Raw genomic sequence first — 22,213 nt, forward strand, 5'->3', positions numbered from 1 at the left:
TCTCTGACACTGCCGGCTGGGTACTGGCACTTACCGAGAGCTCGGTCACTGCCCCGAGCAGCACAGACAGCAATTCCACAGTTATTAGTCTCACAAACACAACTTTAAATGACATTGAAATCCTGTGATAGAGAACATCTTCTGTCTTCCCTCCTATTAACACTCCCATGCTCCTACCAGGAAAAAAATACTTCATACTGGATCCAATTAAGATGCAATCAATTTTAACTGGATGTGTTCTGAGTAGGCATAAATATTTCTCATAAAGGAAGTTAGTAAATTTGATTGATATAGATTAATATGGAGAAAGTGAATTATATGATGAACTCCTGGAAACCAACTTTGTCCTTGCAAGCATGAAATAATACCGAAGGTCTCTTGGCCTTCAAGTGCAAACAAATCCAAGAGGAAGAGGAGTTTCTCCAACACTTGGCACCACAGGAATGTAAAGGCTGTGTGCTAACAGCTTGCTGCATTTCCCTGCTAACGACCTGTCGACTTCAGCTTTCAAAATACAGCTCTTAAGTTGGAAAATGTTCTATTCTGGATTTATGTCTTTGCATCACATTTCAGTCCAGGTCCTCTTTCTGCTTTGTTTTCCCCATCATTATTATTAACTGCCTATAAATTGTTAGATGCCTTTTTTTATTTACCAGCATTAGTACTCCCCTCAGTGCTTATGAACATATCTTCCTTTCTATTTTGGCTATTCAACTATTGCTCATTTGGCCTGTAAGCAAGACCACAGTCAAGAATCTGCTAACCCAAATCAGGAGGTTTTTATGTGTCTCTGGTTGGAAATGAACTGCACGAACACCAAAGGACACAGACCAGTCTCTGGCCATTAACCACTACACTTCAGTACATATTGTCCCCGTGTGCATCCACACACCAAACAAGTCTAAAAAAATTTCTAAAGAGGATGATTAACATCAGGATCACAAAGACATTTAGTACCAGAAGACGAGGCATTGTTAAAACTTTTCTCCTTGGCAAGATGAAAATCTGCTACCACCTTCAAAAGAAATCTGAGTCTCTCCCATCACACCGGCTGATGATGCAACGATGAAGAATGTCACTTCCAAAGGAACAAAAGGCACAAACCCCACAAATACACACACATCAGTGTGAGCAGCTCTAGTTGCAATGAATATTTTCTGTCAAGTGAGATGAAGCAAAGCCTTACCACAGGGAATGATGCCCATCCCAGCCACGTTTTCATCCTACGGACTGGGCAGCCTTACCCACCCGTTCCACTGCATTGCATCTCTCTGATTTATTTGGGCAACAACAATCCCGGTATCTGCCCTCAGCTGCTTCTGCAGTCAGCAGAGACCTCGTCCATACGGGCAGTGGTGTCCGTGCCGCACTACATCTATTTATTTACCTTTCCCAAGCTTTCGGCGTGTCATCTCCTCTCTGTACTTCAAGAATCTCAAGATTTTTAATATACGTTGCTATTGATTTTTCCCCACACTTCTAACAATCTCCATTTCTAATTCAGCTGTACCTTTCAGTGACAAGAGATGACCAGACAGAGGACAGGGCTGTCACAACTGGTTAGCTGGCTTTGCATCCCTTTTGGTGCCAGACTTGTGTTTTCATCTCACTTGAGAGGACAGCGCGACTCTTCGAACCCTTTGTCAATCCGCTGCTAAGGTTTGCCTATCTCAGTCATTATACTGTCCACAAAAAGGCATTACAAGGGCAAATTAAAGTTACTTAAGATAGGCACAAGATGCTTTACTTTGATTGCCACAAAATTCAAATGCTGAACAAATGACCATAACCTTAAAATTTAATTCACCCTAACCTTTAAATCCAAGTAGTAAGGGTGGGGAAGCACCTGCTCCAGCAGCAGCCACTGATCAAACATCTCACCTATCGACGGGAAAGGAAGCGATTGGAAATTGAAAGACACTTGTTGCTTTTAGGCAACGTGTGGGCCTCAAGATACTACCAAACACGCTTAATCTGAGTTAATTTCGACATATAAACTTGCGCCAATGCACAAAATCAGCAAACCTTTACAACTTGTGGTAGCACGGCAAGCGCAGCCTTCCCGCAGGTACCGGTAATCAACAGCAGAGTAACAGACATCTCTCATCAAAACAGTAAGATGGATTTTTCACTTAATTTTGAGAGGTTACACAGACATGCAGCCCTAAAGGCTCAATACCCTCAAGGCAGCAATCAGAAAACAAAATAAAAGCAAAACCAAGTGGCATCAGGCAAAGCAGACAAAGCAAAACTCTCCAGCAAATGGAAGCAATTCAACGCTAATGGAGGTGAAGAAACTAATGGGAGACTGAGGGAACGCTTCACAGCACCAGAGAGAGAAACACGGGACCCCGGGAGAACTCTGCACCTAACCAAGCTCAGCCCCCGAAAGCAGCTTTGAGATCTTGTGTTATGTTTGATAGAGAGCAAAACATTTGAACCTGGTGTTTAATGTCTCTGTCCGCAGGACAGAAAACTCAGAAGCACTTATTAAATATACAACTGTTTTTTAGTAGTAAAAGGTGAGTTAGTCACAAGATGCTGACGAAATACTATTTACATTTTAAGAGAGGGCGATGTCAAAGCAATACCGACACTTTTATGCCTCTGTTCCCAGCATGTGGAGGCATTTCAGAAGAGCCAGCCGAGCACTCACATCACTGGGCAATAGTGTGAAACACAGGGATGCAAACCTTGTGCTGCTCTTTAAACCACTGAACACACACGTCAGCTCAATGTTGATCCCAGGAAAAAACACAGCTACAGCAATATAATTACGCCTCTTACCGCAGGCTTATGGAAAACACTAATAACTAACTTTGTATTATTTTTAGCTCAATTGCGAGCCTGGAAAAAGGGAATGCGACTTACTAAGTCGAAATTTCCATGGCCTCATACCACATAAGCTGATTATGAAACTACGAAAATAAACAGGATGAAAGTTAAATGGATTAAGAGCTAGTCAGCTGAGAGCTCTCAAAATGCAACGAGGAGGAAGCTGCTGCATGAGCCACAAGTAAACACTGAGCTCCAGGTCTTTTTGGAAATTCAGTATGTCCTGAGTAGGATGGGTTGGCCACCACACCACCCTGGTGCTGCAGAGCCCCTTCGGTACCTCTTTCCTTTGGAGATGGGGACAGTTGCAGACTTGGAGCATCCTCAGGCCCATTTCCGTCCAGCAGCCTCCTGCCCTCACTGCTGGAGACAGGCCATTGTCCTTCCGTAACCATGGGGACAGTGACAATGACAACGCCAGCGGGTCCTGTTGCCACGGCATCTGGTGTTAGCGCGGCCAAGTGGTACCAATGGGTCCGGAGTCCTGGTGTCCCTAACTCACAGAATGAAATTAATCTGAGTCTTTCAAAAGGAGACAGAGAGAAGGGAGGATCAATGACCACGTCAGAGAACCTCTGGTATCTTAAGAAATGCTTTAAACCCCCCAATTTCATCAAGCAGAGACTGAGGACTGACCTCGATCAGACTTGTGCTGCCCACTTCCACCATGGAGAACAACAGTCCACCAAGACTGGATTCTCACCATCATAACAAGGCAGGTTTATCTTCTTTCAGAAGAGGAATATTTAACTTTTCAAGCAATTTATCAACAACGCGGAAGGACTGTTCATTAACAGAAGTGTTGTTACATGATGATCAGAAAAATAAAACTTGCGCTGCATACGGATATTCTCTGAGAGACAAGAAGGTTACAGCAACTTTATAATCTATTCAGCCAGCTATAGCGCTTTCTATTTTCCACTTCTCAGACTCATCCTCATTCTCATCTCACAGTAAGGTTTACATTTTGACTTGAGCTGGAAGAGCGTTCTCTTTGCTAATACCCTGATGCCTTTGATGGGATGAAGCAAGAAAGGGTGCGAGGCTTAACTTGACTCCACTGCTTCTTTCTTCTACTTTTTAACGCACAGTTAACCTGACAGATAGCAGTCACGTACAAATAAATTGGACCGACATCTGGAACTCAAAATACATGGAGCTATTCCATAGTTGTCACATTGCTCATCCTGCTTAAGTGCTTATTAGAACTCATAGAAACGGTACAAAAAGTTCCAAGGCTATGTCCAGCTGCAGAATGAAAAGGACAGTGCAAATCAGTACTTGAGTGAGAGTAAATACGTGTTTGCCGTGTATTTTAATGTTTACCAATCCAGCACACACAAGATATGAAACACTTAAAGTAGAAGACAGCTAAAAGGAAGATAAGAAATAATAGCCTGGACCCCTCCGACTTCTGTTTAAATTGGCTGCACAGAGAGTATTCTTTACCAGATATTTTGAACACCATTTGCAGGCCACAGAAACAGCACTCACTTCTGTCTTTTCTGTGACAAATGAAGAGTTATGCCATGAACACTCTAAAATAAACAGCCCTTGGTTACATGAAATGAAGCCATAAACTACATTTCATCCAGAATGAGCAGGTTCCCCACTTCTGATTTACATTTCTCCACAATCGCAGTAGCAAAATCCCTCCCGGCTCAGCCCAAGCGGGGTCAGATCTTCCCTGGGCGCTGGGGAAGGGACGTGAGGACTGGCCTGGCACATTTATCACATTCTTATCCAGTTTCTCTTCTGACACCTGCCACACAAACACTACAGCTCGAGATATCTACACCTGACACCTACCAGGCACCTTTTTAGATATACAACTATCCACGCTGAAAACAAACATAGATTTAACCACTGATTATAAACGCATCAACCAAAAACGAGGCAGCACATCTTTCAAATTAAGGTATATTTTTTTTCCTCAGCTACACCACACCATATTTCAATAGTAACTTTCAGTGTACTGCCAGTTGGGCAAAATTGCCCATGAAATAAAGCAGCTACCGATTCCCATCTGTCTAGAGAATAAAGGATTAATGAAAGGAAACCTCTTATTCAATTTCAAAATAATGAGGCATCACTATGTAGCTGCTTCAGCTCTATCAAACTGAATTAACAGTTCATGGGTATAAAGCTATTTTTTTTCCTCATCTCCTCCAATGTTCATCTTTTTTCAACACAACTGATACTAATAATCCGAACACCTACAGCTTCACACCTCATAACCACCCGTGTCTGTTTACAAACAGCTAAAATTGGGCAGTAAAAGGTGCTTTTTATGTTCAGGTCTGAGCGGTCACCTGCGAGCTCTGGCATCAGCACTGCTCCCCTTGACCTCAAAGGATTCAGCTGATTAACATGAGATAATTCTAATTGTACCCGTTGTTAAAACTACTTAAAACCCCCAGGTGATCCAGAGAAACTGTTGCATGAAGGTGCTGAATTCCAGGAAAGCACGGCAGCCGTACCGAACCGGTTGTGCAACCCACAGGAGGCATCTTTAATCTTATTATCTCGCACTGAAAGGGCTGCAGTTCATGTAGTTTAGACAACTACTGTAAAACACAAGCAGGCAAAACCCCCATGCAGCAGTATTAACATACAGCTTTATTTCCTCTCTACCCCTCTGCGCTGACTGAGGCCCAATAAAGCATATTTATTTTGAATTAACTGTGGGAAACAGGTCCCAACAATCCACCTCCCATGCTGGCATTTACTAGTGCTCAGGAACTGTTCGTAATCCTGTATTCCAACCGCTCTCAATTATCATTAAAAGGTTGAAGTCTTCACCTACTGTTTGATAAATAATGCATGAGATAGCTTTCAACAACAGGCAATAAAGATCATTTCGAGATCTTTAACATTTAATGTATAACAAGCAGCGGTCTATAGGGACCGGAACAAAGCGTGTTCTCCAGATACATTCTGCTCTAAGAAAGGTGCTTGTAAGTGCTTTTTACAGAGCTGCCATTATCCTAAAGGTGGCTGAAAAACCTATGGTTTATAATGAGATTAACAAAAAAAAAAAACCAAACCCAAATAATAGAAAATAGTTACAACATATGACATTCCAATGAAGAAAAAAATACTCAACATCTTGATAGACTGAGAGCTCTGTAAGGATGGCTACTCTATGCTCCTTATAGGCCTACATATTGCTGTCCACTGTTATCAGGCTTTTTACTTTTTTATATTTATATTTTTTATATTTTATTTTAGATTTAATTTTCTGTTTCTGTATTTATCTTAAGATAACTAGTTTCTCAACCCTGAAATCAATTAAAGTGCCTGGAGGGGCATCTCAGAGCCCCTGGTGACTACGGGCCTACACTTCCAAAAGAAACGTTGCCTCGTGGCGCTTCAACAGGAGCTTTTAACGCTCAAAAAAAGCACAGAATAAACTCCATACGGTGGTTTTGCAAGTTTGACACGTTAATACATTACGAGCTGATGATCCTGTCGTTGCTGGAGCTGTACTTGAAAGGGTTTTAATAACGTGGGGTAGTTGTCCCTGAGCACCTCATGCCAAAAACACAGGTGATCCCTGCCCAGTCGAAAATACACCCGCTTTTGCTGCACATGCAGGTTGACAGAAAAATGCATGTGCCTTTGCACAAAGTCCAGCGTAATGCGAGTTAAATGTTGTTGGAAAGAAAATATTTTCTTCTTTCAAGGCTGTTCTGCAAGGGCCTTGCTGGTCTTGCAAAAAAAGTAGGAGAAATAACTGTCAAGTGTGTTCCTTGACAGAAGAGCGAAGGCAAGGAGAAGACGCTAATGGCTTCGAGGACTCTTCCCTTTAGATATACCAACACTAGACATCCTAAACATCCTAAGGTCCTACTGAGAAACAGTCTTTAAGTCGGTAAAGCAATCTTAATAGATGTTCTAAATAGGACCAAAAAACCCAAATCCTTTATTAAGTATGTAAAGTCGAAACTGCTGACAAATGGACTTGTACTTATCTGACTCAGAACACAAATCAAAAAAGCAAAACTCTTTCTTTCCCACAGAAAAGAAGGACAAGTGGGAGCACGGGAGTGCGTAGAACATCACATCACAAACATCAACCATTTGGTCACTTTTTTTTTTCTGCCTTCAGTGAGCAGCTTCTTATTATCAGATTAAATTGCGTGAATCACCTAACAAAGCATTTAAAAATCTTGCAGAGCGCACTGCCAGGAAACAAACCCGTTCTCTCCGAGTGCCCCTCAGTGTAGACAGAGCTTTCTGTCTCTTTGCTTATTGCTGTAAAGCTGTGCCTGTCATTGCCCAAAGAAGATGACGTGTGTCCTGGTTTTGTTAAAAAACAACTTTCTCTTTTAGCGAATTTGCCTGTCAGCTAAAGCTTCATATTAGCTGCATTTTCCTGGAGAATCAGATCACGTTTTGGTGAACACAGCAATGGAATGTGAAGTTATTGATAAGCATGGATGGACAACAGAGGGGCAACAAGAAACAGGTGACCAAGAAACTGATCAACTGTGTATAACATTCCATTCACGTGAATACTGCATATAAAAGTGGGAGATCATGAGGATCTCGTCCCTTTTCTCTCTCTTTTTTTCCCTTTTCCTTATGGCCGACATTAGCAGAGGACCTCGCAAGTCGCCTCTGCGAACTGAGGCCAGTGACAGACTGAATCCAGCTCCGGTTGGCTGCAGAGTCCAGTCCAGGACTTCGGGTGCCGGCTCTGCAGTTGCTGGGACTTTCAAGATTGGTTTTGTATATTTTGTATTATTTTCTCTATTCTTATTAGTAGCATTAGTAAAACATTTTTAGTTCTTCCAACTCTCTTCTCTCTGTCCTTCTTTCCCTCCTGATTGCCTGAGTGGTAAGGGGGGAGAGGGAGGGGGCAAAAGGGGGAAGAAGAGGAAGAGGAGGTTAACAATACATCTGCCAGGGTTTTATTGTCACCGCGTAATCTAAACCCTCGACAACGTGCAATGCAGAGAAGAAATACAGAACAAGAGTGACCGTCTTTGGTAAAAATTAACTGATATGTTGAGTAGATGCTTCTGGAGATAGGCAACTTCAGCTTTCAAACCTCAGAGCAGAGAAAACTATTTGGAATTAAGATATGTTGCAAAAACCTGGAACAGGCTCCTCAGCAACAATAATTCATAAAGGCGGCCTGACTGGGAGGAGGAAGGTTTGCCTAAAAGCTCTTGCAGACAGATGATTTCCAGCCACCAGGATTGGCAGGAGAATTTTATATTAAAAGACCAAAGGAGGATAAGTTCTGACACTTCTGAATACAGCTTATTAATAACGCTGTTTGATATCCTAAACTGCAAAGCAGCATAAGAGCAAACCGGCATCTGTCGAGTTCCCCCACACGCAGGCAGTGTAAACACGATGCTCCTGCAGCCAACCAGTTCAGGTTTCTTACAGAAAGCACCGGATGAAATCGTGTCTCACACCAAGCAGGAGAACAGACTAGACGTGGGGGTTCCTGCTGCCATTGCTAAAAACGCCTGGGCCCAAATCAGATCTCCTCCCTCCAACAGCACTGGGGCTGCTGCTTCTGCAGCCCTTTTCTCGCTCATCCACAACTGTGCACAAAACCCGACTTGTTTTAAACTATTATTTCTGTTCTAGGAAGTTGTAAGACTAACGTCACATCTGGTATGGAGCAGCGTATTCATTTTACCTAGACTGTATTTACTGCCATGCTTTTACTTTTTCTCACGTACTATTGAAATCAGGTCTTAAATGTCTGTTCCTTAAAATAGCAGACTGTTATTTGTTGTTGTTCAGCCAAGACATATACCAATACATTTTCCAATCATACATTATTGCCAAGCTTGAAAGATTTATTAAAATCCTCATCATCTCGCTTGTGATTTCACGTATCAACTGTTTCCCTATTGTGGGATGAAAACCATCCTCTTTCCCTCCTGGTCCTCTGGCACGGGGGACAGAGAGCCCCTCAATTCCACCCACTGAAATGCAGCCCTTTCCATTGCCTCCTCCATCCCAACACACGCCAAGGGCGCGTTTAGGTTTGAGCCAATATCTAAGACCACCTGTAACTTTCACTCTCTCCCTCAAGCACAGCCATCCCACTTCATCTATACTTTTTCTTCTCTTTGCTGAAGAATATTTTTCTTTTTAATATATATTTTGATGGCCAGGTCAAGTAGATTTTGACAGCTTTCTCTTCCTGGTGTCCTGATCAAAGCCTTCGCTCTTGATTGAGCCCTTTCTCCATTTCCCATGCATATCCCAAGTGTTATGCAAAAAACCTCATTCACCTAGCCAGCTTTTTTTTAGCATCTTAATAAAATGGTACTTACTTCCTAAAATAGCATTATTTAAACTGGAAAAAATATTAAAAGCATAGAGATTAAATACTGACCCTTATGAATATGAATTCAGTTGAAGAGCTATAGCGACATTCGTAATCCTGAACCCTTTCAAATACCAGCTTTTCCTCTGCTGTGAGAAAGAACATCCCTAACGCTGAGCTCTGCTGGTCTCATCCCTTTGGACATTGTAGTTTACTATCCAATTCAAATAAAGCAAAACGTCCTGAATTACGAATTATTTTTGCCTGGAGGTTGCTGGCACCAGATACGCACAGCATGTGTTGTTCTTAATCTCATATGAATGCCCTCCATTAATGCAGCAAACACCCCAAATATGTATAAAAATACGCACATAGAGGGCTCAGGTTCTGGACTAACTCCCCAAAGCCTTTCTAAGCAGTGCTAAATGAGCAAATAAGATCATGAGCAAAATGTTCAGTACTTCGACTATCAACTATGTCAGGAGTTAAAAGATGATCTGCTCTGACTTGTAACGATGGGCAAAGATGAACCATTTCCACTTGTCCTCCACAATCCACAGCGTAAATTTCTCTGGATGTCTCCAAAACACCAACAGCCACAAGGTGTGTGTTATTCCAACCTACAGCCAAAAGTTCCCCTGGGACATCGCCGGTCATTTAACATATCGAAATCTTGTCTCTCTCAATAACATCTTGATCCAGAGATTTTCAAGCAAGCTTAGATATTGGGTGATATTTACAGAAACTCAAGTTTACTATGTCTCAATATTGTACCAATTCCAATCTTAACAAATTGGCAACAATGAGGAGGAAAAAGTGAATATGACTTCCTAACAGCTGTTGGTAAAAGAGGAAAGTAAACAGCAATCAGACTGAGCAGACAATCTCATTTATTTTTCTTTTCCTTAATAATCAACATAGGAGACTGTAGAATGTTATGGCCCCAAAAGATGCAAATAATTAAAATAAATTTGCATTACAAACAAACCATCCTGCTTGCTAATAAGGCAGTTTTTAGTGTATGCCCAGAATCGGAAGATAAGTAAGTTTTGAGGGGATTGCCGGAGGCCGTCTAGTCTAAGTCCCTGTTCAAAAATCAGTGTTTTCTGTTAAACTGAGAGTTAAAGCTGTAACGTACCCATAGGTTACTAAAAATAAATAAAATACAATAAATAAAAGAAATCTGGTCCAGAAAGTTAATTCCCAGCAGCACGTCCATGTGGTTCACATCCAATCAAGAGCCAATATTAACCAAACAAGCTTCCAAATCTCCTACTCAAGAAAAGGTCCAATGATAAAAAAAGATAACAAATATTCTTCGTAAGGCTGAGTGTAAGAAAAACCTTCATCTCTTAAAACACTGTAGCCACTGGATTCCCTTGGAAAAGGGATCAAAACCTGTTTGGAAATATGCCAAATATGGCATTGCAAAGAACAGATCCACAAAGAAAAAAATTAGAAGTAGAAAAAGTAAAGAAATGCTGAGAGAAACCGGAGTACTAATATGTATTCAATGTCTTTTTCTTATCTGTATCTTTAAATGAATAAACCGTATTTAATGCTTGGAGAAATTTGCGTATGTATTTAGTAAAGAACTGTATCCTGAGCTTCAAAAGAACTGGCATCTCGATGACACTCAGCTGGACCCAACCTACCGAAGGACACGCTTCCCCTCCACAACTGCGGCTGGTGTGACACACGCGAGCAGCCCGTCTGGAACAGAGGACAAAGCGATAAGGAAGAGCAAAGCCACACAAAACACTAACGTACTTAGAGCATTTTGGGCAAGGAAACAAGGAAAAGCAGCTGAATGAACCCCTCAGAGAAAGAAGTGGCAAAGAATCGGTACTGTGAGGTGAAACCCACTCGACGTTTCCTTGAGAAATTTCATCTTGGAATTTCTGCTTTGAAATTTCTATCGCTTCGAAGCAATAGAATTAAACCACAGAATAACTAGATAAGGGCAAGATAGGAAAAAAAAAAGACAAAAAACCAACCCTGGAAGCTCCATCAACACGATGCAAAAGGAAATCCAAGTGAGGGATATATGACTATCGCTGGTGAACTGAGTAAAGAGATTAAGGCAAAGCCCAGTGTGAATTCCCCAGGGGTCTATGGGGTGAGCAGAGGGCAAAGTGACCTCTTGGAAAAGACATAGGGAGCAACCCACAGGCTGCAAAACTACGGGAACCAGAAATTAAAAAAAATATATATATATTAAATAAAGCGCTATCAAAACAGACAGACACGCTTGAAAAGTTTGGTGGTTCCCTTGGCTGTCAGCTTCCTCGGGGATGCCCTTTCCCAAAACTATTACAACTCTTTGTGTGGAAGATAATTTATCACAGAATTGCTCTTTTAAACTTCACCTTGTTGTGACAGTGACAAAATAATAGGCCCAATACAAATGCTCAGTAGTGCATTTCAGCAGCAATGTGTGCCAGATTTTTCATTGGTCTCATAAACCATCCCGAAAAGTAAAACTTAATGCCTGCCAGCAGCCACGTATAATTATTCTTCTGAAAGAACTAATATACATTTGAGCTGATTTAGAACTTGGCATCAAATAATTATGGAAAGAAAAAATATTTATGCCCCCAAGCCTGACACTCTGGAGGAGTTTGGTGTCATTTTGACGTTTTTATTCTGAACACATTCAGTAGCACAGGCACGGCCCCTCCGCTACAGTACCACAAATAACAATAACCCACCTGGCTTCTACACAGGGGCAACGAATCCAGACGGGTCTTAAAACAGCATAGGCTTACGATGAAAAACATGGAATAAAAGCAGCTAATATTTTATCAGAAAGCAGTAACGATGACAAATGTGAAGGAAACAAAAGAGAATATTAGAGCTGGCTTGATTAACATGACTTTGAAAATCTAAAAGCACACAAGGAGTTCTCACGTGTGACCAGGTAACAAAATAAATCAACGAATGTGACTTATGCTCAAGCCAAGAAAAGCTTTGAAATCAAATAACTTCTTGAATTATTTTACTGTCACGAGCACTCTGCTGTTCAAAACAAGCAGTAACTTAAGCGTTATTAGCGTTTTAGAGTTGGAGTAAAGCTAAAATCGCTCATGTTTTCAGAGCAACCTGCTTCAAAATGTGAGAATCTGAGGGAGAAAAATGTACTTTGTGTTGAAAAGGCACATAACTCTACAGCAAGAGCAAAGTAAAATAAGGCAGCTGGGATGTGACCATTTACAAGCTCTTTTTTTTTAAAGATACCTATTGACAAATGTAGTTTCCACTAAATGATGCTGGATCTCCATATTTAAGTATTTTGGATGCATAAAACCAGACCAAAACTCCCTGTACATTTTGAAGGTGTATCATAAGGACTCCTGCAAATAAGAGATAGTAAAATAGTTTAAAAGGCACTGAATACCTTACCTGTCTTTACCACCATGGAAACAAGATTTGAAACCAACTGTCCAAATTAGTATTTTAAGAAACTTATTATATGCAACAAAAGTATGTCTTTTCGTAGATCAGAGAGAATTTTTACTGCAGCTCTGCAACAGCCAGATCGTTTTCTTTATTCAAATGAGTTACCTGGGGTAGGTGGGGAAGCGAGCTTGGAATAAAACAGATTCCAAAAAATTATCAAGAATCCTAATTAAAATGTCCCAAGCCACCACCAGAATTTGAGCACGCGGATCACTTCAACTTCACCAAATGAACACTTACTGGGGAGTGAAAGTATTTCTTGACAGTATAAGCACAAAGAGGACACAATGCCTGCAGCTTCTTCCCAGTCCAAATGCATCTTGGTTCACATGGATGGGAAAAAATCAGCTTAACAGTGGATTAATTGTAAATATTGCAATTCAAAAGTATACAGAAATTAGTAACATGCTATGAATATACACAGGTCTGAGTGGAACAAGAGGTAAATTTTGTGGGACCTGAGTCGTTCCGCTCAATAGGGCCCGAGTGGGTAAGAACAGATGATTCCAGGATCAGAGCAGAGGTTTTGGGAACCGAGCACGGGCCCAATGCAGAGCTGCAAAGAGCTGGATGAAGAAGAAGGGAAGGATTCTGAGCTGCAGGGTAGGAACCCTGTCATTTGACAGCACCACACCTAAAAGGCCATTCCCCAAAAGGCAAAAGATCTGTTCACTCCAACATCAGAGGAGCTCTGAGCTCGCCTACATCTCTGAACCCCTATTCCTGCCTTGGACTCTGTTTTGTACTTACATGAAGCTCAGCAAAAATATTTCTCCCCCTGTCCCTTTGCTACCAGATGTTTAAAAGTATTCCTGGCTCTGCCATTAGTTTGCCTTGGCACCCATGTAAATGCCACCAATTCCCACTTCAGGGCAAGACAGTTGCTTATGGGAAGCGGAGGCAGAGAACACAAGATGAGACCAGCCGCCGTGTTGGCGGGTGGTGTGACAGTAACAAATACCCATTACCGTGACAGGGACATGCTCCGGGGAGGAGATTTTCTTCCAGATGAGCAGCGTGCAACATGTAAATCATGTTTCCACAAGGGGAAAGGTTTCACAAAAGGAGACGTTGGCAAGATTTGCAAGTTGTGCCAGTAAAAGCAGTATCACTCGGTGAAAGTAAGGCGCAGCAATATTTACATGCACTGTCTCACTTCTTGGGCTAAGCCATACATGGCAGTCCTGCTTCTGGAGAGATTTTCACAGTACTCACTTCCAGCCACAACAAAAAGCCATGAAATACGCAGATCAACACCTAGCCTGTGCTAACCGCATTCTGCATTCAAAACCATGCCACGGAAGAAACTCTGCTTCTGTTTTCAATGCACTGTGAACAAGGATTTCAAAACCAGTTTGTTCCAAAGTTCGCTGGTACCCCCTCTTTGCTTGTAAGGAATACAAAATAATAATAATAATAATAATAAAAAAAAAAAAAAATCAAGCTCTCTGTTCATCTCTGGTGGGTATATGTGTTAGTTAATAAACAGTAACTCCAAAGTAAAGCGATACCAAAACACAAAGCACGACACAACAGTTCTGCAATTGCTACCAGAGGATTGATCACAGCAGTCACCTCCCGCTTCCCAGAAGCAAACTGATTTTAAGCAGGCTTAAAATGTATTAAATACTCCTATTCTTGCACTGCTTTACTGAAACTGTGAAGGAGAAGACAGGTAAAGAATATTGCTGGTAAAATGACATTCAGTGTTTCAAAATTGTAGGAAAGAAATTGCCAAAATATTCGGTTCTTTGTCTGAAAGGCAAACTGACAGCCTGGGAATATGAATGGATCGAGTATCATAACTTGAATAATTTATTCTGAATACTCCAACTGTCAAAGATGAGCTGCTCCGAAAATTTTAGATCACTCTGAGGAAAACTTCCACTAAAATAGTTAATCTCAAATACACTTTGAGAAGGCCTCAGTGTTACAGAGCATAATAATTACATGCAAAAACTGCACCTACCACACAATGGAGTTCAAGTCCCAATTTTTGGCATTTTAAACATCAATACTAGGGAAGACCTGTGTTCTTGCCTGATCTGCTAATTACTCCTACAGCACAGAAGTATTTCAAATACTTCCAACTCTGTCACTAACTGTATTTTCTACCCTTAAGAATAAATTAATGAGTTTCTAAAGAGACGACTTCTTTCCTCTCCTTCTTCCACCCAAAATTATTTCCTGCTTTTTGGTATTTTCACTTTTTCTTAAAAGACATAATTTAAAAAAAAATACTGAAAAAGGAGAATTGTAGAGATGTTGAACAAAAGCTGTGCTTACATCCGGCCATTACTGGTGTCTGTGCTCATGAATAGAAGTGGAATAATAAGCTCAGCCATTTTACAGCTTCTTTAGTCTTTATACGTTTGTCCTCCCTGAAAAATACGTGAGTGTGAATTTAAATCTATGTTATAAAACCACCATTAGACACCAAATTGATTCACGACTTTTTGATGAAATCATTAACACCAAAATCCTCAGAATGTACAACTTCAGAATGGAAATGAACAAACAGGCCCAAACGAAACAAAAATAATTTCCATACATTTAGGCCTGTTTTCCCATCTCATGAATTTATTAACTAAATCAAGTTCTCAGCTATGAAGCGATACTCTCCTGCACTAGTTTACATTTTGATTTAAACAGCAAGTTAAGCACCAACACATCTGAGCCATCTGCTAACATGAAGAACAGGAGGAAAACCACAACTACAAGTTAGAACAAAAAATATTCCGTATTCTATCTTGTTGAAGACATTTATGAGCTGAGTGTAAGAGCATTTTCTAACTTTTAGTTCTTGCACTTAGCCCTTTCTATCTGCTCAATTCTAAGCCTTCTTACCTCCCAAGAACAGCAGCTACGCTCTTCCAGGCAATTTAGCCTCTCCTGTAATATAAATTTGTTATGCTCTGATAATATTCTTATTGTTGCATTTGATAATGATTCTTGGGACAGCTGATTAAGACCAAATAAGCCTTATTCTTAATGAGCTGTATCCCTGAATATTAAAGAAGGAAATTTTGCTGTCTGGCAACCAAGTATGCAAAAAAGCAGAATAGTCTAAAAATACATTACTAACCTGTGGCACACTACCCAATTTTCCCCCATTACAGAGAAATTTGAGGGCACAGAGCACCCTGTGATGTGGTAAATTCAGTCTCTGGTCCGAGGTAGCAGCCATGTGGCATGCACTAATCAGTGCACATCCACTCCTCTGGTTAGAATCGGTCCAAAACAGCCTGAAAGGGTAACTTCTTCTGATAGAAGTTACTTAATCTGCAATCCTCAGCCAACAAGCATCTCGACTTATTTAAGCACTTTCGGACACACACGTGGGACCTGAGAAAGTGGTGGAATCTGTACAATGAGAGCAATTAGTTCTACAGTTAAGACAACCAGTGGTTTAGAAGCCAAGTTAATTGATCTCCTCTTTCCCCTGTACAGTAACATAATATTGCATTTAAAGGTTTATTTACCAGCTATGGTAACTTACGCTTTACCCTACATACAAACGGCATACCACGTCTCCATTGCTATGGAAACCAGATTGCACTTTGGTGAAGATATATTTGAAAAGGAATCCTTTCCACAGCTGGTGAAAAACATTCATGAATTCTTCAGGCAGCTGTAAGATTGTCTAAAGCTGTGAGAAATGTCTACGTGTGGACAGACAGGCATACAGACCATTGCATAATTGAGACTGGAAAGCGACTAAAGCGCTTTCACCCTACAAACATTTCACATGAATGATCAACAACACCTACACTAATAATTTGAGTTTTGTCCATTACCGAAATTAAATTGTTAACTGCTCCCAAAGAAACAGTGCACCTAGTCAAAGCCAAATGTGAAGAGTCTGCAACCTACTCTTACGAGGAAGTAAGAAAAATCAATACAAAATTGTGGTATATTACAGCTTGCTTTCTTTTCCATTTCCACAACTACGCAAACATGCCAGACTTGAGACACATTTTTCTCACTATCATTGGAAACAGTAAAACCAAGATGACTTTTCTTTCATAAAGATACATCAAGCACTGTGTGGCTCTGTGGTCTTCCTCATCCTCAATTCACCATTTTTCTGGAACAGAAAAGTAAGAAAAGATGACAGAGCCAGAAGCCTTAAGAAATGCTTTTCTCAATACACTTGTGTTAAGCCACAGCGGCTTCCCAAAGCAGAAAAGTGTTACTTTACTAAATCAATTTTTCCCCTTAGCCAAAATTAAGGCAGCCAGACTGGAATGAGCGCACGATCCACGCAGGAGATGGACAGCAGGACCCTTCATCTTTAAGGCTCGTTGGTTCAATTCCAGCCCACACCAGTGGTCACTGAAAATTTTATTAAGTAATGGCTGTTCAGAAGATATCACACAGCTCATAGGAAATGTATTAGTGCACTTAAGCCCGTCTCAGAAGAGAGGCTACAGACTTTGCACCTCTAGAGACATTCTTCTTCAATCACTATCAATTGCCCCTGAAAAACGAGTTTAAATAGTTTGGTACAGCATGGAAATTTGCAGTGATGTTGTTGATGTGCTTCAGTAATCAGGTCCATTGCTCCAGCATTACATTCAATGAAACTGAAAACAAATTCCTCCAATAGTACCACAAAAAATCCCCAAACAAAACAAAAACCAACCAAACAAAATGAAACAAACAAACCAAACCACAGACTGGGTTCCTGCATATTTGTATCCTATTTTGCATTTAATCGCCCACCGCAGGGAGTCAGCGATGGGGATTTGTACAGTGATGGCACTGAGATTGCTGCTGAGAGCGCAGGGGGTGAAAAGATATAAAAATGATACCAAACCCACCTCCAGCCATGAAAGCTCCTTCCCACCTGTTTGCAGAACATTTACTGATTTGCCTAGGATAGGCAAGAACACCTAGAAGCATTAAATTTTACCGTTAATGCGGTCTCAAGTACTATCACCCGTTCAGTTAAACAAAGGAAAAATGAAAACAATAATTCATTTGTACCTTAAGAAATGTTAAGTTCACCCCTTCTAGGATTCTTCAACAGGAACACGACTGTGGATCTAACATACCTAAAGTACTTGACATAAAGATGCACTAATCCAGGGGTGGGAAACCATTTAATCCTCCCATCCATGCTGATCTCTCCAGGAGATCCCTGAAGGTCAGCCATGCTGACTGCGTGTCTCACTCTGCAAACAAGGACGAGTTATTTGGGAAAGTATTTTTATTCCTTATGTCCAGACTTTTTATGTATTAGGAATGATTCAACTCTATGTGCTGAGAAGCAACATTCAACACAGTGGAACTCAAGATATCCCTCTAAAGAGGAGGATTTTCTGTTTATTCATTTACCAGAACTCCAAGAATACATGCACTGGATGAATTAAGTGTCACATGGAGGTGTCATCCCTGCTATTATTTTGAGATCTTCATTCTAAAACCTTAGAAGAGACAGTCCAACATCAACAATACACCTTTAGAAGCTCCAGTGTAATGCGAAGAATTAAAATAACCTCATTAGGTTTCATACTTTAAGTGATCTAGAGACATAAAATCGCATATCTAACAACAAAAATACATGGATTGTTTCTCTTAATCTATTGGCAACTCTAATATAAAGCTGGATCGGTCGTTTCAAGTGTTGTATAACATATACTCTGCTCACCATCCAAATGTCTAGCACTACAGCTTCTCTATCACTTTTAACAACTATATAATGCCAATTTTGAGATTGAATGGCAAACCATTCAAAACATTTTCTAATAAACCGTTCTAGTGAATTCACACAAAGAGCAAAATACACTCACCCTGTTGATCCTGGCATCAATATCCGTGATTTTACTTCCAGGCTGCATGCTCTATAACACAACAACGCTCCCAAAGTATCAAAACCTGGCACTAAAACATTGTCTTGTCACAACATGCTGCTTCAGCTGACCTTCCTTATTACCCCTCATGTCCTCTGTCTGTTCTCAGCTCACAATTTGTAAAAGTTTTTTTTGGTGGCGAAGCTGTATTGCCTCATTTATAACCTGTTGCGATTTAACCGGGTTCACGCGCAGGACGGATGAAAGGCTGCAAGAGATGAGCTCTGGTAACCAAACCATTTCTACCGAGTGTAAAGGGTCGTTCTGTAAATGCACTGAGGTCCTGTGGTGAGGAATCAGCTCTGTCTGCTGCTTTTGCGAGTCGTTTCAAGCGTAGCTGCAGTGTAAAATGCGTAAGGAAACGGGCCAAGGGCAGTGCTGCAGAACACAAATCGGTACTGTAGCCAAAACCAAGTGTCACACAAATAAAGGGCACCCATTAGGATACAATAGTGGCTGCCTAGAAACCAAAATATCAGCATATTGAAAGAACACAACTAACAATTGTGTATTAATATTCTGTGACACCGATGGCATAGCCAGAGACCACCTATAAACATTTTGTGTAACTGGGTGAACACAACCACAAAACAAGGCCAAAAGAAGAAAAATACGGGTGCAGTTGCATGCAGAAAACATCCAGGTAACACTATGTTACATGATGAGTCTTCTAACTCCCCGATACATATGTGCGTGTCCATGGACACAAGTTCCCAATTCAACAGAGACAGGAAAGGTTTAAGGACATTCCAACTGCAGAGCATGAGATCCAGTTACTTAACACGTATTGTGACTTACACATGAGCTGTGTTGTTCCCATTAACTACAATGCCAACTGAAGTTTCTACTTCCAATTTGACTTCTTTAATGGGGAGATAACGGTTCATAAGAATTCACAGCTAAACTAAATGATCGCAGACACATGCAAAGCTCTTAGGAAATTCACATCTCTCCCTACCATATTCAATTTAACCATCTTTCTTGCAGAACTAGTAACACTTGAACAAAAATTCAGTGTTTTAGCAAACACTGGATCAAGCATTAAAATGCTGGGAAATAAATTTATTATGCCATTCAATTTGAAAGCTGAAAGCTTTTTATTTCTCTGCCTTTGTGTTTATACTTCCAGTGACTCTGTGGTAAGCATTAAGCCTTAAGTTTGGGCTGTTGGTCACCCCATATTCTCCAGACGTGCTGCTGGCATGTAAGAATAAAGTGCTATAAAACATGCCAGCACTACCCATGTATCATCAACAATACTTGGTGCCTTTCCCAACAAGGTGCTACAGATACAATTATTTCATAAGCATCAAATCCCGAGACTCCTTCTATAGTACACACACTGGCAAAAAGATACAGGAAAAAACCCACAGAACTGATCCAAGACTCTTGAAATATTTATTTAAGTACCATATATACCAAGATATTTTAATGATAGTTGACTAATATTGCAGCACAGATTACATAGAGAAGTTCTGCTACTGAAGAGTAAGACCTATCATGGATGTTGTGATCACACACCATTTAAGCACCCTGAAAGAAAACGAAGTCTGGCTATTTGTGTGTATGTGTGTGTGTGGTTTTTGGTTTTCATTTGATATAAGCACAATATCAACGTGATATAGCTTTCTACTTCAATCAGTATTGCACTGTGTAAGTTAAGTGTATGGCACTCAGGCTGGATTACAAAAAAAACCCAAAATAAAACAAAACAAAAACCAAAACAAACAAAATAACCCAACCAACTGACCAGCAGGACCTGGACTGGGTTTACCATTTCATTCACCCATACATGAGCCATCATAACCACATGCAGCACACAGCTCTGCCTAGCTTAGCAGGTTAAAGAAATAACCACAAAATCCAGCTTACGAGGTTAAAATAAAAAAAAATAATAAATTACAAAATAAAATTTGGGAAAGAGCAGTAGCTTTTTTTTCAGGAATTACAGCCACCTGTCCAAAGCATTAACTCTGATAAGGTAAAGCATTTCATCACGTTACAGCATGCTGCATAAATGCAATGCTAAGACAACAGATCAACAATCAGAGAATTGTACGATGTTATAGGAGACGCTTGTTTTCTTTTGAAATCTCCATGACTACACGCAAGCAAATTCTGCCATTTCAGAGGGGTCCATAACCTTACATTACTAAACTTGGAGCAAAACAAGAAGCAACCTTCTAAAAGCTGCATGTGAGAGCCAGAAGACAGCAGCACTAACACTGCTAGCAAGCTTCAGAGAAAGGAGGATTCAGCCGTATCTAGTCACATCAAAACAAAGGCTGGCCAGCACTTTGTCCCTTGGTAACATCGCACTGACATAAGAATTATGAAACAATAAGCTGGCATACTAGCAACAAGGGAGCTAAACGACTGTTGCTACAAGTAATTGTAGTCTAAATACCTGTTAAAACACATTCAAAGAGCTATCTATCTGGAGTCAAAGATCACAGTCATCACAAAGTAAGATTTTCAGGAAGATACGACATCTCTCAACATTTTGGGTCGCTGTTGCCTTTCCCCGTTTAATGGGTTCCCAGAGCCCGGTCCTGCAAGGCGAGGCAGAGGGGTCTGCTCACCAGAGGACCTTTGATTGTCCCTTCCAACCCAAACTATTTGATGATTCGATGAGGTGGACACGGAGACGCCGCTGCCCCACGAGCAGCCACCACGGGGAAGCGAAAGGACAGCGCGGAGAACCGAGGTGCACTCACCATTCCGACTTTCCTCATCGATGGGAACTATTGTGGCTGGAGGACCTGTTCTGGCCAATTTGCAATCTACAAAGATGAAAAGAGAAGTTATTTCTCGTTCAAGAAGAAGAATCTTGGGGGTTTTGTTGCTGTCTTTAAAACAAGTCAGCATAATCAGTATACTGAAGACAGGTATTCACTTAAACACGATGTTTGTATAAGCTACAACTGTTAGCTAAGTTACACTCACAGAGGATCAAAATCTGAGCTGTTTGCTTAACCCTTACTCAGATCAGCTTTATAAAGCAAGGGAGAACCTGATGACAGAGGATTTATAACACCCCAGATGCTGATCCATATTTAAAACAAATACGTAAACAGCAAAAACTGAACACGGTTTGTTCTGTTATCTCTTACATGAGCGTTTCTTCCCATTAACGAGCACACACATTGAAGTGAACCATCACCACATCTCACCACGATACAGTTTGATGGCTACACTATGAACTTGCTCCTGTCTTGCTCTAGAGATACTACCAGTGATCTCAGTGAAGAAATCCTTCAGGACAGAGATAATATGACGGTAATTTAACCCAAAGAAATAACAGAGGAATGATTAAAAGGCATAAAACGTAATTAAAGCTTCACAACAGAAACAAACAGAATTTGAATTTAATTGCAACAAAACGATCTAATCAAAGAGAGTGAACAGAATTTTAATAACGTTCTACGGAAAATAAAAACTAAAAACAGACGAGCAATGTTCAGGAAGTTACATGTTGCCATCTTACCCTCATATTGCCAGTCTGGAGTCAAAAGTTTACAGTCATCAATGGAAGCAGAGCAGAATAATGAAAGAAAATAAGTAAGATTTTGTTGCTTTACTCAAAAGATAGGTTCAAAGACATAAAGCAGTACATGCAGAGCTTGCTAATGCATAGGCGTAGTCTTAAAATATATAAAAGCATATATACTACATGTGATGACTGTACATTAAACAGAAAAAAGTATTACCTCTTTAAAGCACGCAGAAATAAAAGTTAATTAAGCAGCTCTTTTTGTTTTCA

General features: G+C 40.6%; 1 protein-coding gene across 1 annotated transcript in view; it reads right to left on the reverse strand.

The window, feature by feature from the left end:
• Nucleotides 1–21,932, reverse strand: part of PCDH15 (protocadherin related 15) — a gene marked incomplete at its 5' end in the record, with an annotated part of 282,792 nt that extends 260,860 nt beyond the window's left edge. The window contains 2 exons of the mRNA XM_082054177.1: nucleotides 21,168–21,233; nucleotides 21,923–21,932. Coding sequence (XP_081910303.1) covers nucleotides 21,168–21,233; nucleotides 21,923–21,932 — 76 coding nt within the window. The remainder of the gene's footprint in view (nucleotides 1–21,167; nucleotides 21,234–21,922) is intronic.
• Between the last annotated feature and the right edge of the window lie 281 nt (nucleotides 21,933–22,213).

The sequence above is a fragment of the Streptopelia decaocto genome (genome assembly GCF_964273445.1).
Source record: "Streptopelia decaocto genome assembly, chromosome: 5".
Taxonomy (NCBI): Eukaryota; Metazoa; Chordata; class Aves; order Columbiformes; family Columbidae; genus Streptopelia; species Streptopelia decaocto.